Consider the following 15573-nt stretch of genomic DNA (forward strand, 5'->3'; position numbering starts at 1 on the left):
TAGTCCCCCCCCCTTTTTTTTCTGTCTCAGGTGGCTTTTCTGATATGAGACAGAGACTTTGGATTTTCCTTAACAAGCATGCTTGGGTTTAGAGAAGGAGAGAGCCATGCTCCACCTTTAAAGCCAGCTTAGTTTCTAGCTGAAATGGAACTACAAAAAGACTATTTTGCATTATATGCCTGTAAAGAAAAGCAGAAACAAGCTGGGCGGTGGTGGCGCACACCTTTAATCCCAGCACTCGGGAGGCAGAGCCAGGTGAATCTCTGTGAGTTCGAGGCCAGCCTGGGCTACCAAGTGAGTTCCAGGAAAGGCGCAAAGCTACACAGAGAAACCCTGTCTCAAAAAACGAAAAAAAAAAAAAAAAGAAAGAAAGAAAAAAGAAAAGCAGAAACAAACATTTGGGAAGGTTTATGAAATTTTATCCTGTTGGAAATGTGCTATACCAATAGGTCAACTTACTCTTTTTCTTGGGATACTTTCTCGGGATGATTCATTATTTTTCTTCAGCTGTCTCATTTATCCAGTGGTCTTCAGATTCCTTAGCTGGATGCCTTCACTCTCCTGGAAAGACAAAAACAAATCCCTGCCACAATCCTAATTTTGGGGAGTTTCCCTTTTGGCAAGTTGTATCTGATCAAATGAAAAGTATTTGTAAGTCTTGTAAGTTAGTTTAGAATGAATGGTCTTGCTGTTTGATGAACTAACACCTCTCCCCATCAGGACGTCTCCCTTGCTGAAATATAATCTTTATCATATTTGATGATATCCATAGCTTTTCTTCTCCTGCGGAAACAAAAACAAAACCTTTTCCCCAATGTAACACATATCCTGCTTCCCATTCTGAGGTCAACACATCTTTAAAGTATATAGACTGATTTAATTCAGTAGTTTTTTTTCTATTATCCAATGTCTCTCTGCAGCTGTCATTCCTTTCTCATTAGCATTTAGAAAATTTAAAGTTAATAAAGCATTATGAAATCTGTCTCTGGGGGTCTTTATTACCGCTTTCTATTTATTAAGCATATCTGTTAGAGTTTGATTAGGTCTTTCTATAACTGCTTGCTCTGTAGGATTATGTGGTATGCTTGTATATGCTTTATGTTGTAATACACAAAAAATTGTTTCATTTTACTAGAGATATATGCTGAAGAATTGCCAGTCTTAATTTGTACAGGTATCCCCATGTTGGCCATAACTTCTAACAGATGAGTGATTACAGAATCAGCTTTTTTAGAACTCAATGATGTTGCTCATTGAAATCATTAATATATATCTATGGTGCGGAATATATATTATAATTTCCCAAACACTGCAAGTTGAAACACTCCCATTTGCCAAATTATATTTCTTTGGATAATCTTTGGGTTACTTCCTGCAGGAATACAAGGAACAAGTAGGACATTTTCTTATAATTTCCTTGGCTTGTTGCCAAGTAATGGAAATTTTTTTCAAACCCTTGCTATTGACAGGATTTTTTTTAATGAAATGCTGGTGCTTCTGGCACATTTCCTACCAATAGTTGATCAATTTCATCATTACCTTGTTCTAGAGGGCTTGGTAGACCTGTATGGATTGTAGTATGTGTTATATATAAGGGATGATTTCTATTTCTGCTTACTTCTTGTAACTGAATAAATACAAAGGTCAATTCTCTATCATGCTGAATAAATTCAGCAGTTTCAATATGTAAAACAACTCTTTCTGCATATTAAAAGTATATATATATATATATATATATATATATATATATATATATATATATATATGGTTTCTGGAAAATCTAATAATACCATGAGGATACTATATAATTCTGACTTTTGAACAAAGTAATAAGGGTTTTAAGTCACTTTATTTAAATTTTCTGATTTATAACTTGCCTTCCCTGATTTGTTTGCATCAGTATTAAATGTAGGAGCTCCAGAAATTGGTGTTCCTTATACAATGTGAAGAAGTATTCAATAAGTTCTCTTTGTAAACTGAATTCTTTGCTTTTAGGTATTTGATTTTTTCTCTCCCCCCAAAAATTACTACAAGCTTTTTGCTAATGTTAATTTTTCTGCTACTAAAGAGGCAATTTCAGCATTAGTAACAGGTACACAATTTCTGCTGTGTCTATTCCTACTAATTGATAAAGTCTCAATTTTCCTTTTAGAATCAACTGAGAAAAATTTTCTACATAGGTCTTTAATGTTTTATTTTGTTTGTGTGGTAAAAATATCCATTCTAAGATATTATATTTACTCTATATTAAAATTCCTATAGGAGAATACCTAGAAGGATAAATAACCAAAATGCAATCAAGCTCTAGATCCAAACGATCCACATGTGCATCCTGTAATTTCCTATCTACCAAAGTCAATTCTCTCAGTCTCAGCTGATATTTTCTTGGACTATTTAAGACCTTGTCACCTTGAAAGATTTGAAATAAATTACTTAGTTCTTGAGTTTTCAATCCAATTGCAGGGCATAGCCAGGTAATGTTTCCCAGTAGTTTTTGAAAGTCATTAAGAGTCTGCAATTGTGCCGGGCAGTGGTGGCACACGCCTTTAATCCCAGCACTTGGGAGGCAGAGCCAGATGGATCTCTGTGAGTTCGAGGCCAGCCTGGTCTACGGAGTGAGTTTTTAAAAAGTTTAAAGAATCAAAATAGAACCATAAGAATTGAGATTAGTAGCAATAGAATAGTTCCTTAATTTTGGTTTTCTTCTGTTCCATATCAGATGGCTCCTCTAACATGATACAGAGATTTTTTCATTTTCCTTTTAACAAACATGCTTGGGTTTGGAGAAGGAGAGAGCCATTCTCCAACTCCAAGGACAGCTTTAGTTTTTAATGGAAATAGCACCATTGCTGAAGTGGCTTTGCAATCCAGAAAGGGTACAGTGCCCCTTCCTTCAAAGGCAGCTGAACAGGCAGAGGGCTGATGGCTTCTGGAATGCAGTGGAACAGTGGCTGGAACAGTTATTCTTGAAGGAGTAGCTAGGCTGACTGAATCTGGCCTCTCAATGGCAGACTGGCATTTAATAAAGGAGATGAAACCACCCTCAAGCAGAGAAGAATGGGAAGCTGAATTCCAAAAACACCAGCAAATTCTAGAATTTAAAATCCTGAATCATGACATGACACTAGTGGAATTCAAGTTTATCTGGTACATAGAATATTCACACCAACTGTGGGGTAGAACAGTAGGCCTTGCATACATCCTGCTTCACAAATGAGTCTGTTAGATATGCTAAACCTGTAGGCCAAAGGTGATGCCCCAATGTTGCAGAGAAACCTCAAGTGACTGTCTAGACTGCTGGCTGTTTCTGTCATAACTCATTTTTTCGAAGTCGCTTGTTTGCACTTCCTGTTTTACTAGGTAATATTATTTTCTTCTCAGGTCTCTGAGGGAGTTGAAGATTAGATAGTTGTAGTTAAGAAATTTTAGAAAAGAAACTCACTAAGAGGTGTTAAGTGTATAAGTTTGAATGACATCATAAAATAGTTTTCTGTTGGTAATAGAAGGTAGGATAGAAACTGAATTAGATACATTTTGGATTCACAAAAATAGGATAGATAATGGAATATTTTCTTTGAATTTGTCAAATGCAAATGGACTAGACATTGTTGATGTATTTGTATATATTGTATATAGTTATTATACTTATTGTATATAGTTTTTCTTATATTAGTTATAACTTTTATTTTTTAATTAGACAAAAAAGGGGAAATGTGGTGATATTTTATTTGTGATGAATTGTGCTGATATTTTATTTTTGCTTCAATAAATAAAGCTTGCCTGAAGATTAGAGGAATAGGAATAGCCATTATAAGTAAACAATGAAGTCAGGCAATGGTAGCACAGGCCTTTAATCCTATCAGTTGGCAGGCAGGAATCTGTCTGGATCTCTGTGAGTTCAAGGCCACACTGGAAACAGCCAGGTATGGTGGCACATGCCTTAAACTCCAACACTAGTTAACCATGGAGGTCTGTATAGACAGATAGGAAGTGACAGAGCTGGGCAGGAAGAGGAAGTGATGTAGCTGGACAGAGAGAGCCAATCAGATGACAGAACAGCAAGGCACACAGGCGTGGTTAGACAGGGAGTTGCTTGCATGTGGAAGCTGCCGAGTTGGTGAGGTGAGGTTAGCTGTGGCTTTCCCTATTTTCCTGATCTCTCTCAGGCTTTCACCCCTATGTCTGGTTTTGGGGAATGTCATTCTGTATTGTGAATGTGTTGCTCTGATTGGTTGATAAATAAAATGCTGTTTGTCCAGTAGCCTGGCAGGAAGTATAGGCAGGATAAGCAGACAAGGAGAATTCCTGGAAGAAGAAGGCTGAGTCAGGAGTCACCAGCCAGACACAGAGGAAGCAAGATGTCAAGGCAGAACTGAGAAGAGACACCAAGCCATGAGTCTAAATATAGATAAGAATTACAGGTTAATTTAAGTGTGAGAGGTAGTCAGTAATAAGCCTGAGTTAATGGCTGAGCAGTTTTAATTAATATAAGCTTTTGAGTGATTATTTTATAAGTGGCCATGGGACTGCAGGGCTGGGCAGGACCCCAAGAAACCTTCTGACCACAAAGAGTGCTCAGACGTGGTGGCAAGGGTTTCCACCTAAAGCCTGAGAGAACTTAAGAGATTCTAAAATGGAGCTAAAAACAGGGTCCTAGTTGTGTCTCAGGCCAGCCATGGGCTACAGTATGATGGGTTTGCAGCGGTATGTGGGCTTGACCTGCAGCATGGTGGATTCCAGCCACAGTACACAGTGATGTCTCCAAGCTGTACAGTGCACTGAGTAGTGGATTTAGTTTTTGCTAGAAAAAGCAAAACAAAACAAAAAACAAAAAGGTTTGTGGGCTATGTGCTACTGGATGGAGGCATGGACCCACTGCCTCCCAGAGTCAACAGAGAATGTGGCTCCCTGATCTGGCAGTGAATTTCCTCTGCCATATTGGGAAGCTGAGGTGGGCAGAGTCAGCAGCCAAAGCTGCCACTTCAGTACTAGCCACTGCAGTTCAAAATAATAGATTCACAATAAGGCAGAATCAGATGGAATAAAACTTTAAATGGTTTACAGTGTGTATAAAATGTACGTAGGTTTGGAAGAGAGAGTAAAATGAATATAGACAGTTATATAAAGAAAAAAATAAAGTCTTTAAAGAGACAATACAAGTAATATAAAAAATAAGCCATGTAAAGATGGAAATCACTCACAGAGTCTGGATTATATTGTTTTGAAGAAAGACATTTCATTGTAAAGGCTACTCAGTTAAATGAATATGTATATTTTAAAGGTATCTTGACTTGAAAATTTGTGTCTAAGTGTATGTTGCTTTGGAAAGGAGGGTCTGCTTTTGTTTCCACAGAAGATGAAAACCTGTGAATTGCTTCCAGGATAATATTGTTTGATAAAGGAAGACCCCCTGAGAGGTCTCCAGATGATCCATCATCCAGATCAGCTTCAAGGCAACTGGCTCAGACAATGCAACCTCACAGACTACTCCAGTCAGGAGTTAACCATAATTCTTAATTTTCTCAGGATCCCCATTAGATTGCCATCACCCCCATGCAGCAAGAAGTAGTATGAGAAGCTACACCTAAATTCCCAAAATATTGCTTATAAATCCCCTTTTTATTTAAAAGGGATTAATTAAAAATGCAATCTCTTTCTAAAGAAGAAAAGGGTATAATAAAGATATGATAAGATAAAAGGGTAGATTATTGAATCTACTTTTAAAGAGCAGCAACTTGTTTAAAACTGTTTTACATTGCTATGGATTTTAGTTTATTGATACAAATTTAAAGTTAATTTTGTTATACTGTATGTATATTTTTACTCTTGTTTAAGGTATTATGTTTGTGCAGCTCATTGAAATTGTAATGGATAATTAAGAAATACAGATTAATAGTCTTCTATGATAGTCAAACTTATAGTGATGTTTAGTTAAGTTTTCTAGGTATACATAGATATAATTCAGTTAGGTAGGTAACCTTCAAACACTTCAAAGGTCTACAGAATATGGTATTTAAAATATTTAAAAAAACTTAGACTTTTCTGGACAATGAGACACATCTACTCCTGGCAGCACCAATTACTTCAAGGAGAATAATGGGCATTAAAGAGACTCATTATGGAATTTGCTTTCTTTGTGGCAAAAGTTAGCCAATGGGCAAAAAGTGCCCTTGTGTTGACTTATTGACAGTATGTTGTATTGACTGGATATGCAGGACTCATAGGAAAGTGACTACTGAACTTTGCAAGGTGAGATGGTCCTTCAGGTTCCTGCTTCCCAGAGGAGACTGCCAGATATTCTACAGGACACAGGAAAGAGTGACTGAGAGACTAGGCATATGGGCTGAAGATGGATGCCTTAACATTGAAGAGGAACTTCAGATGACTGCCCAGGCTGGCAGCTGTCTCTGTCATTTCTAGAAATTTGAAAGTTGCTTACAATGCATTTCCTGTTTACTTAGGCAATATTATATCCTTCTGAGGTATTTGACGTCATTGAAGACTAGATAGTTATAATTTTCCTTGGTTATGATAAAAGATAAGTTACATATAAAACTTTGAACTCACAAATAAGGGATAGAATATTTTCTTTAGTTTTGCCAAATACAAATATACTAGATATTCTAAATGTAATTCTTGCTTGATAACTGTTCTATTATATGTAATTTTACTATGTTAAAGTTAAAACCTTCCTTTTTGATTAGACAGAAAAAGGAAAGTGCTGTGGTATGTCATTCTGTATGCTGTGAATGTGTGTTGCTCTGATTGGTTGATAAATAAAATGCTGATTGTCCAGTAGCCTGGCAGGAAGTATAGGCAGGATAAGCAGACAAGGAGAATTCTGGGAAGAGGAAGGCTGAGTCGGGAGTCACCAACCAGACACAGAGGAAGCAAGATGTGAAGGCAGAACTGAGAAAAGGTACCAAGCCATGTGGCTCAATATCAATAAGAATTATGGGTTAATTTAAGTGTGAGATCTAGTCAGTAATAAGCCTGAGTTAATGGCCGAGCAGTTATAATTAATATAAGCTTCTGAATGCTTATTTTATAAGCAGCCATGGGACCACAAGGCTGGACAGGACCAGGGAAATTTTCCAACTACAATTTGGTTCCATGTTTTTTATTTAATAAGACCATTTATAAATTCATCTACAGCTTTGCAGTAGTTCAGTAAATAAGCAACTGTCTGTTTTAATAATTTAACAACTGTCCTTTTCCAGGAAAAGAGTTGCCTTTTCCAGAATTGATATAAGGGATTGTCTAGTTTCTTGTAACTTATTATGCCTTGCTTAGTTGATATCCCTGTGATGACAGCTCTTTTTTTTTTTTTTCATAAGGGAAATGGAGGAAGCATGGAATGTGGGGGGAGAGGAGGTGGGGGAGGGACTGAGAGGAATGTAAGGAGGAGAAACTGCAAGTCAGGATGTAATGTATTCGAGAAAAAAAGAAAGAAAAACAATTCAACCTCCAATGAAAAAAAAAAAGAATGACTTGTTACAGTTCAGTAAATAATTTAATTAACAACTGTCTGTTTTCTCGCAAAGACAGCAGTAAGACGTTTAAAGCATAGACATCTGGGAAGAATCAGAAGAAAAACATGGCAGAACCTGAGAACAGGGTTGCAACTCATGGGTTGAGATGTTTTTCCAAGATCAAGGTATGGATTGTTAGCTTGTATGCCTGTATATGAGCACGAGAGTCTTTTAAGTAAGCTTTGATAGTCCTTGCAACATTGCTCAGATTACATGAAGTTTTCCAACACAAAAGCCATTTTACACAATTTGTTGTTAATTTCTTGCCTTAAAGAATTTGATTTTATAATTAGGGATGTCTAATCAGGATAATTTATCCAGGAAACTTAATAAGAATGCTTTAGATGATCTTAAATGTGGATGAGATTTAAAATGTTTTAGGTATGTATTACATTTAAAATGTATAGGTTGTGGAATTTAGTCTGAGGACAGATGTCAGAACCTCAGTGCTCAGCCCTCTGGGGTTCCTGATAGAAACTCAGGAGTCACAGCTAGGAAACAGTCCCCCAACATCTGTTGAATGATATGCAAAGAAGACTTTATGGCTCAGTCAGACAAACATTTTTTCCAAACTTTGGCAATACTACAATCATGGTTTTGTAAGAAAAATGTCCATTCTGTTCACTGTTTTGGTGGTTTTCAGTAGTTTAGACATAATTGTCCTTCTCGTAGTTCCAAAGGCATCTTTCCATCACCAAATGTGAACTCGTATTAACCCAAGGAATCTGAGCACTGGTCTAGTCTCTGCAGAGTCCCCCACAGGTTCCTTTCTAAGCTGCTGCCTCCGCAGTCATCCCATCACAAGCCCCTTTACCTTAGTCACATGTAGTGGACTCCATACATTAACATAAAAGAGATGGAGGCCTCAGACTCAGTCCTGGAAAGTGTTTTTACCTGCAGTGATGCTTGAATTATTGAGACCCAACCCCCTCAAGTTATCTTTCCGTTCTCACATTATTCTGAGGAGCCCAGGTCTCCTGGCTCATGACCTTTGCCAGATGCATACTAGATGTGTCACTGGTGCAGATTGTTGATACTTAAGTGTATTTCATCTGGAAAGGGTAATGGTAGCCCTACATGTTAGATACAAACATCATTCCGAGACTTGTGTGTGTGTGTGTGTGTGTGTGTGTGTGTGTGTGTGTGTGTGTCTGTCTGTCTGTCTGTCTGTCTGTCTCTGTATGTGTGTGAATGCTCACCTTTAAGGGCTATTCTAAACTAATGGTATGAGGAATTAGAACCATATGCTCACATACACCAGAAAACTCCTCTATTCCTGATCTATACCTCCACCACCTTTAAGATGTTTTAATTACTTTAAACTTATTTTTTTATGTATATGAATATTTTGCCCTCATGTATGTTGGTACATCTCTTGTGTGTCTAGTATCCTTGGAGGCCATAAGAAAGTGTTGGATCTCCTGGAACTGGAGTTACAGGTGGTTTTGAACCACACACAATGTGGGTGGATGTTAGGAACTGAATCCAGGTCATCAGCAAGAGCAGGCAGTGTTCTTGATTGCTGAGATACATCTTCAGCATCATATCTTAGGAAAAAGATGAGAATTATGTTTATTAGTTACTAATATTAATATTATTTGTACAGAAATGTCATCAGAGGCCATAAACACTGTTTCTCAAAGTTTATCTGTGGTTACTGTCTTAGTTATGGTTTCTATTGCTGTGAAGAGACACCATAGCCACTGCAATTCATAAGGGAAAACATTTAATTGGGGCTGGCTTCCAGGTTCAGAAGTTTAGTCCATAATCATCATGGTGGGAAGCATGGGGGCCCAAGGGAGATGCGGTTCTAGAGAAGGATCCAAGAGTTCTAAATCCAGATAGGCAGGCAGCAGGAAGAGAGTGACACTGGACCTGGCTGGAACTTCTGAAGCATCAAAGCCCACCCTCATTGACCCTCTTCCTCCAATAAGGCCACAGCTCCTAATAGTGCCACTACCTTGTGGCCCAGCATTCAAATCTATGAGCTTATAGGGACCATTCCTATTCAAACCACCATAGTTACTTTGGAGTTTAACAACAGTAGATACTGGTATGAAGGTTATGGGAAAATGTTAAAAACACGAGTATACAAGTCAATATTAAAAGTAATTTTTTTAAAATAATCGACTTCTCTGAATTTAGAATTATCTAGAACATTAGAGTGGTCAAATTCTCTACAGTGCCAGACTGAAGCTCCTGCTTCTTAAGTTTAGAAATGTAATCATTAAGAAAAGTGTCTCAGGACAGGGGAAATGATGGTCTTAAGGACCTTCAGCCATGCACACACTGATGACTACACCAGGTTAGTTCTAACCCAGTGGCTACACAGATGGCCCTGGTTAAACTTCATGGAACAAAAAGCTAAAGCAAAACTCATGAACCTTGGAAAAGTACTGGTAGGAATGAGGGTGTTGATAGGAAAGAAAGTGGAAGAAGAGAGGTAGAAAGTAATGATGATGCCATGTATGTATGAAATCACCAAGCAGTAAGGTTTATCAATAAAATTTATTAACAGAAAGGAAAATTTCTCAAGGAAGTGAGGAGATGTCTTGGTCATTAAAGTGCTTGGCCTTAGAATCTGGAGGACCCGAGTTCAGTCCCCAAGCCTACATAGAAAATAGGCATAGTGACACTAACTACAATCCCAGTGTGGGTGCCATGGAGTCAGCAGATACTTGGTGCTCATGGCAAAGCAAGGCTTTCCTGCTGGGTGAATTCCAGGCAGATGAGAGTCTCACTTATTTTTTAAAAATTGTATAAAGCTTGAGCAAATACACCTGCACTTGTTTTCTCTCTCCCCATGTGCATATACACACATGAACTCATCCCTCACGAAATAGATACACTAAAAAAGAAAAAGAATGAGAGAAAAAAAAGAACTCCCTTAGGAAATGAAAAGACTGCTCCAAAAAAAGTTTGCTTCATACTCTAGCTTGCTGAGGTGAACAGTCAGCAGGACTGGGTTTGTAAATACACATGTTGGGTAGCAGTGGACCTGAACCAGCATGGATACTGGTTTCATTAACTTTCTGAGCAGAAGCAAATGCTTTAGAGAAAGTGCAGTGTGCTCACTACCTGCTTGGATTTTTCCTTCAAAACATAGATCAAATAAAATATCTCCTTCAGTCTGATATTTTTATTTTGATAGATCTTACTTTTAAATATGGGACCTGAGTTATAAAACCCATGTGAAAATTATCAAGTATCAATCACATCCTCAGAAAGATTTGTAGCGGGAAGGGAGAACTTCTCTGCAAATGGAATTTGGAGTTAGAAGACAAACTTCTAGAGCTGGAGTTACACTTTCTTACAATCACAGAGTACTTTTGAGCTATACTGAACCCGGTGCTCATGTTTCCCAATTCCTTTTTTTTTTTTTTTTGCATTTATTTCTGTTCTCATGTATCCAAATTAATTGGTACTGGTGACACTAACACAGTATGATCTGCCTATTATTTCAGATGAGATAACACAGAAGTTCCAGAAGCTGGGATGATGACATTTGCTATCAACTAGCTCCTGGAAGAGAAGGGAAATGGGGATCTCATTTACTACATCACTCAAGAGTTCATTAGTAACAGGCTGGTAGTGGGGAGTCTTATAAGAACACAGCCACATTTCATCCTGCACCCAAGAGACCCCCAAAATGTTCTTCCTGGGTTTACATGCCATGAACACCACTTGGACTACTGAGATAAAGGGTTATAGGACATATTGCCCCAGGAAGAAAAATAAAACAGGTCTTGCTGCCTCCAGCAGTGAGAATATAGCTTGTTGTTCTCAAGGATGCAGAGAAAGAGGACAAAATGTTGAACTGGCCAGGAACATCCAGAGACCTGTCATTCCTGCAGATAGAACAGAGTAGGCTTGCTGCAGAAATGATGCTGTGGTGTAATTCTGTGTCCTGTTCCTTCCCTTCCTTAATGTGGACAACACTTGTCCTGCAGATAACTGTATAGTACTGAAGAGCCATCAATAGCTGTGTCTTGCATTGAATAACTGCATGTCTCTCTGTAAGAATAAGGGACACTGATACATGAGCAAAGTCTACAGAACTCACTACTGCTAGCCAGCTATTCTAACCCTGCTTTTCCAGAGTGTAGTGGTATTTGCTCCACCCATGACCTTGGGCTATAGGGCCTGAAGGAGGTGGTACTTCTTACCATTGTACCTGACCTCTGAAAAAGAGAAGAGAGAGGGGTGATGTACTCCATTCTTTCTTGTATATATGTATGTATGTATGTATGTATGTATGTATGTATGTATTTATTATCCTAGTGTGATCAGACTCCAAAGGACCTGGGAATTGAACCTGGATCCTATGGAACATTAGTCAGTGCTCTTAACCCCTGAGCTACCTCTCTATGGACCCCATAATCCACTCTTCTCTCTTTTTAAGAGGTCACATACAAAGACAAGAAGCACTGCCTCCTTGGGGCCCTATAGCCCAAGGTCATGGGTAAAGCAAATACCACTACACCAGAGTTAGGACAGTGATAGAGCAGAGATTACACTTCAAAGCTCCTTCCATGTTCAAGAGCTGTATAAGTTGCATACAATCCTATATCTCATGGTAGAGGCCTTTTTGTCAGTAGATGGAGGATATATAATTGGAAAACAAAGTTCTCACTTTTTCTTAAATATTTTTCTTCTTAGATGTTTCTATTTTCATTAACAATGGCATATGTAGCCAAATCACTATCAGGAACTTACATGAATTCTATGCTCACACAAATAGAGAGACAATTTGATATCTCCACATCTGTAGTTGGATTGATCAATGGGAGCTTTGAGATTGGTGAGTAATTTTCACATTTACTTATTGTTATATATTGATATTCTCTCCTTATTCCTATTGTGTCTGGGGTCTTGAAATAATTGGGGTCAGTCAGGCCATCAAAGTCTATTAAACCAGAAGCAAACATTATTCCAGAAAAATAAAAAAAAATAAAAATTAAGAAAATAATAAAGTCTGCAGGGTACAAAGCTTATCAGCTAGCTGAGACTACAGCCAATGTTGGAATTATGCGACTGTGGCAATGGAGGCAGGTATTGGCCCCCTTTTATCGTGTAGGCACAGAGTGCATACTAGGAGTCATGTTGAAACATCATGTATGGGATGCATGCTAGAAGTCATGTAGAAACAACTATTAAAAGTTAACTTTGGTCCAGGCAGTTGTTGGCTCTAAGGGGCAAAGGGATTAAAAGTTGACCCCTGGCTGTTGGCAGAGTTGCTGGCTGTAAAGCAGAGCCACTGTTAGCAGTTAACCTTTAGAGCTGATGACTGTCAGTTTTTATCTCTTAAGCTTATCATTTTATATGTCTATGTTCCTGGACCCTTCAATTTTCTGCCTTAGACTATTTGATCTGACTGAGGTACATGCTTTCTGATGTGACCGAATAGCCTGGTTTGGGAGTGAAGAAACCACCATTTAAATATCCCCAGGACAGCACCTAATTATTGGCACATACCCTGACTTTTTTTTTCTGACAAGAGGCTGAAGATTCAGTGTATTAATATCTAATTCTATTATTTGATAAGTCAAAGAGAACCTCAGGGCTTTTCTTTGACATTTGAGAAGGTTGCTGTGGGAGCCTGGAGGAACTGGGGTCCTGAAGAAGAGAGCAAGTGCTTCTCTTCCCCCACTGTGTCTGTGAGGTTGACAGCTCTCCACTCCTAGTCACTTGTAAGATGAGGGTGCTTTCCTGTATTTGAGTTGTGCCAGACAAGATTGCTAAGAGGAGTGAATGAACTTTAGCCCCCAAATTTGTGTAAAGAACTGCGATATGATAGTATAAAGGGTAAAGGAGGGAAAGATGCCCTCTTAAGACAAAGTGACCTGGAAGCCTCTTATTCTTGTTATTTACTTCCTTCAAGGTCAAATTGTCTTTAATATATTTAATCAAAACAGAATAGAGAACCAGGACTGTGAAGTAGTGAACCCACACTGAGGATGTGCCATCCTGTCTCCAGGATCAATCTCCTTAGTGCTTGCTCTGCCCTCTGTGTCCTTGACCTTCACAGTGCAGTCAGGATGAATGCCTTCCATAGACCTTTCACAGATTTAGTCATGTTCTAGTGTGTTAGATGCAGCAAGTGCAGCCCATTGGTTATGCAAGGTCTTACAGAACACATTGTGCTAGGGAGTTCAGTTTCCTGAAATAGTAAAGGTTTTCCAGGTGGAGAAGTGGACAGGTAAATGTGAAGGGGAGATTTGTATGGAGGATGAACCATCAAATGGTTTGTGTGGGGATGTAGTCAGCCCTGTATTATGGGAAGATGAAATGTGTTAGAGCATGATCCTGGAGAGATGTGCAGATGAGATATAGGTAGTCTGTGACTTGCTCTACAGTGGATCTTTTATCCCTCTGGTGGAAGAGAGCCAGTTTAGGGTTAGAAGAGGGTACTGATCTTTCTATGCTGAGGACTTATATTTAAAACCTAATTGTGGTGATATTGTGTTCCCCAAAATATTGTGCACCCTAATAAAGTTATCTGGGGTCACAGAACAGAACAGCCACTAGATATAGAGGTGAGAAAATGGTGGCACACACACCTTTAATCCTAGCACTCCAAAGGCAGAGATCCATCTGGATCTCTTTGAGTTCAAGGCCATACTGGAAACAGGCAGGTATGGTGACACAGGCCTTTAATCCCAGGAAGTGATAGCAGGAGGCAGAAAATTATATAAGGTGTAAGGACCAGGAATTAGAGCCTGGTTAAGCTTTTAGGCTTTTGAGCAGCAGTTCAGCTGAGATCCATTCAGATGAGGACACAGAGGCTTCGAGTCTGAGGAAACAGGATCAGCTGAGGATTTGGTGAGGTGAGGTGGCTATGGCTTGTTCTGCTTCTCTGATCTCACAGCATTCACCCCAATACCTGGCTACAGGTTTGATTTTATTAATAAGAACGTTTAAGTTTCATGCTACACCTAATGCCATCTGATTTCAGGATAATATTTTAATTGCATAAAATGAAACTATATACTTGAAGAGGAAGCCAGTTACACTGAAGCAGAATTATGAGGACATTTAAACAGCCCATCAAACAGGAATATTTGTGCTTTTTAAAGAGCAAGGTGAATCTTATCTGGATCTGATTTTCAAGTGATTATTGGCTCCATGACATTTTGCAGTATTTACAATAACGGCAATGTCAGAAGCCACTATTTATTCTTCTATTGGAGATGGAATCATGGCTGCTCATGTCACTACTGCTTCCTACTTTACCACGAACAGAAATGTTTATGCCAGTTAATGATTATTGAAAATATTTTTCTCCCAGTTTCCAGAAAACTTGAGTTTCTTGGAAAGCTAGTTTCTGTGAACTCTGGTTTTTAGACTAAAGGTTAAAAAATTCTGTTTAAATTAGAAAATATTAACTTCTTCCACCAGCATTGGATGTGATAGGTGACTTGGGGAAGTCTTAATTAGAAATAGTTGTAAGAGGAAATAATTCACATTGGTCACTGAATGCAGCATTTGGTGGGCATTTCTCCAGATAGTTTTGCAAGCAACCTTCCCCAAGCCTGAACAACACCTTACCTCTCTCCCCACACTTTCCCATCAATTACTTGAGAGACACAGCAAGGCAATCAAAGCCTAATGTGAGGAAGGGATGCTTTTCCTCTCAAACAAAAGTGATTTCAGATAAGATTCAGCATGTTCAGGGTGGTATAGTCATAGACTAGAAAGATGCCCAGAGACTTCAAACAGTGAGTGTCCTGGGCCATTGCCTTCTGTATTATGACCTCACTGACAGGGTTTTTAGAAAGGGAGACAGGCTGTCATAGGTGCAATAATGATATGGAGGTGGGGAACATATCATTCAAAATAAAGCAACATATCTTCTACTTAGATAGCAGACTAAAGAGATATAGAACTGGAAGAAAAACAAAGTCTTTATAGATCTTTCAAGTATTTGAGATCACTTAGAGATCTCAAAGTCACTTGTAGGAGTTCATCTCTGTGGTTTAGGAGAAAGCTTATGTTTAAAGAAACTCAATGGGAAACACTATTCTGACAGAGAGGCCTTTGA

General features: G+C 38.5%; 1 protein-coding gene across 1 annotated transcript in view; it reads left to right on the plus strand.

The window, feature by feature from the left end:
• The first annotated feature begins 7536 nt into the window (after positions 1 to 7536).
• LOC114700296 (solute carrier organic anion transporter family member 1A5-like) overlaps positions 7537 to 15573 on the plus strand; it is a 58248-nt gene continuing 50211 nt past the window's right edge. Inside the window, exons 1-2 of the mRNA XM_028879883.2 lie at positions 7537 to 7657; positions 12192 to 12333. Of these exons, the coding sequence (XP_028735716.1) occupies positions 7598 to 7657; positions 12192 to 12333 (202 nt within the window). The 5' untranslated portion in view covers positions 7537 to 7597. The remainder of the gene's footprint in view (positions 7658 to 12191; positions 12334 to 15573) is intronic.

The sequence above is a fragment of the Peromyscus leucopus genome, chromosome 3, assembly GCF_004664715.2.
Source record: "Peromyscus leucopus breed LL Stock chromosome 3, UCI_PerLeu_2.1, whole genome shotgun sequence".
Lineage (NCBI taxonomy): Eukaryota > Metazoa > Chordata > Mammalia > Rodentia > Cricetidae > Peromyscus > Peromyscus leucopus.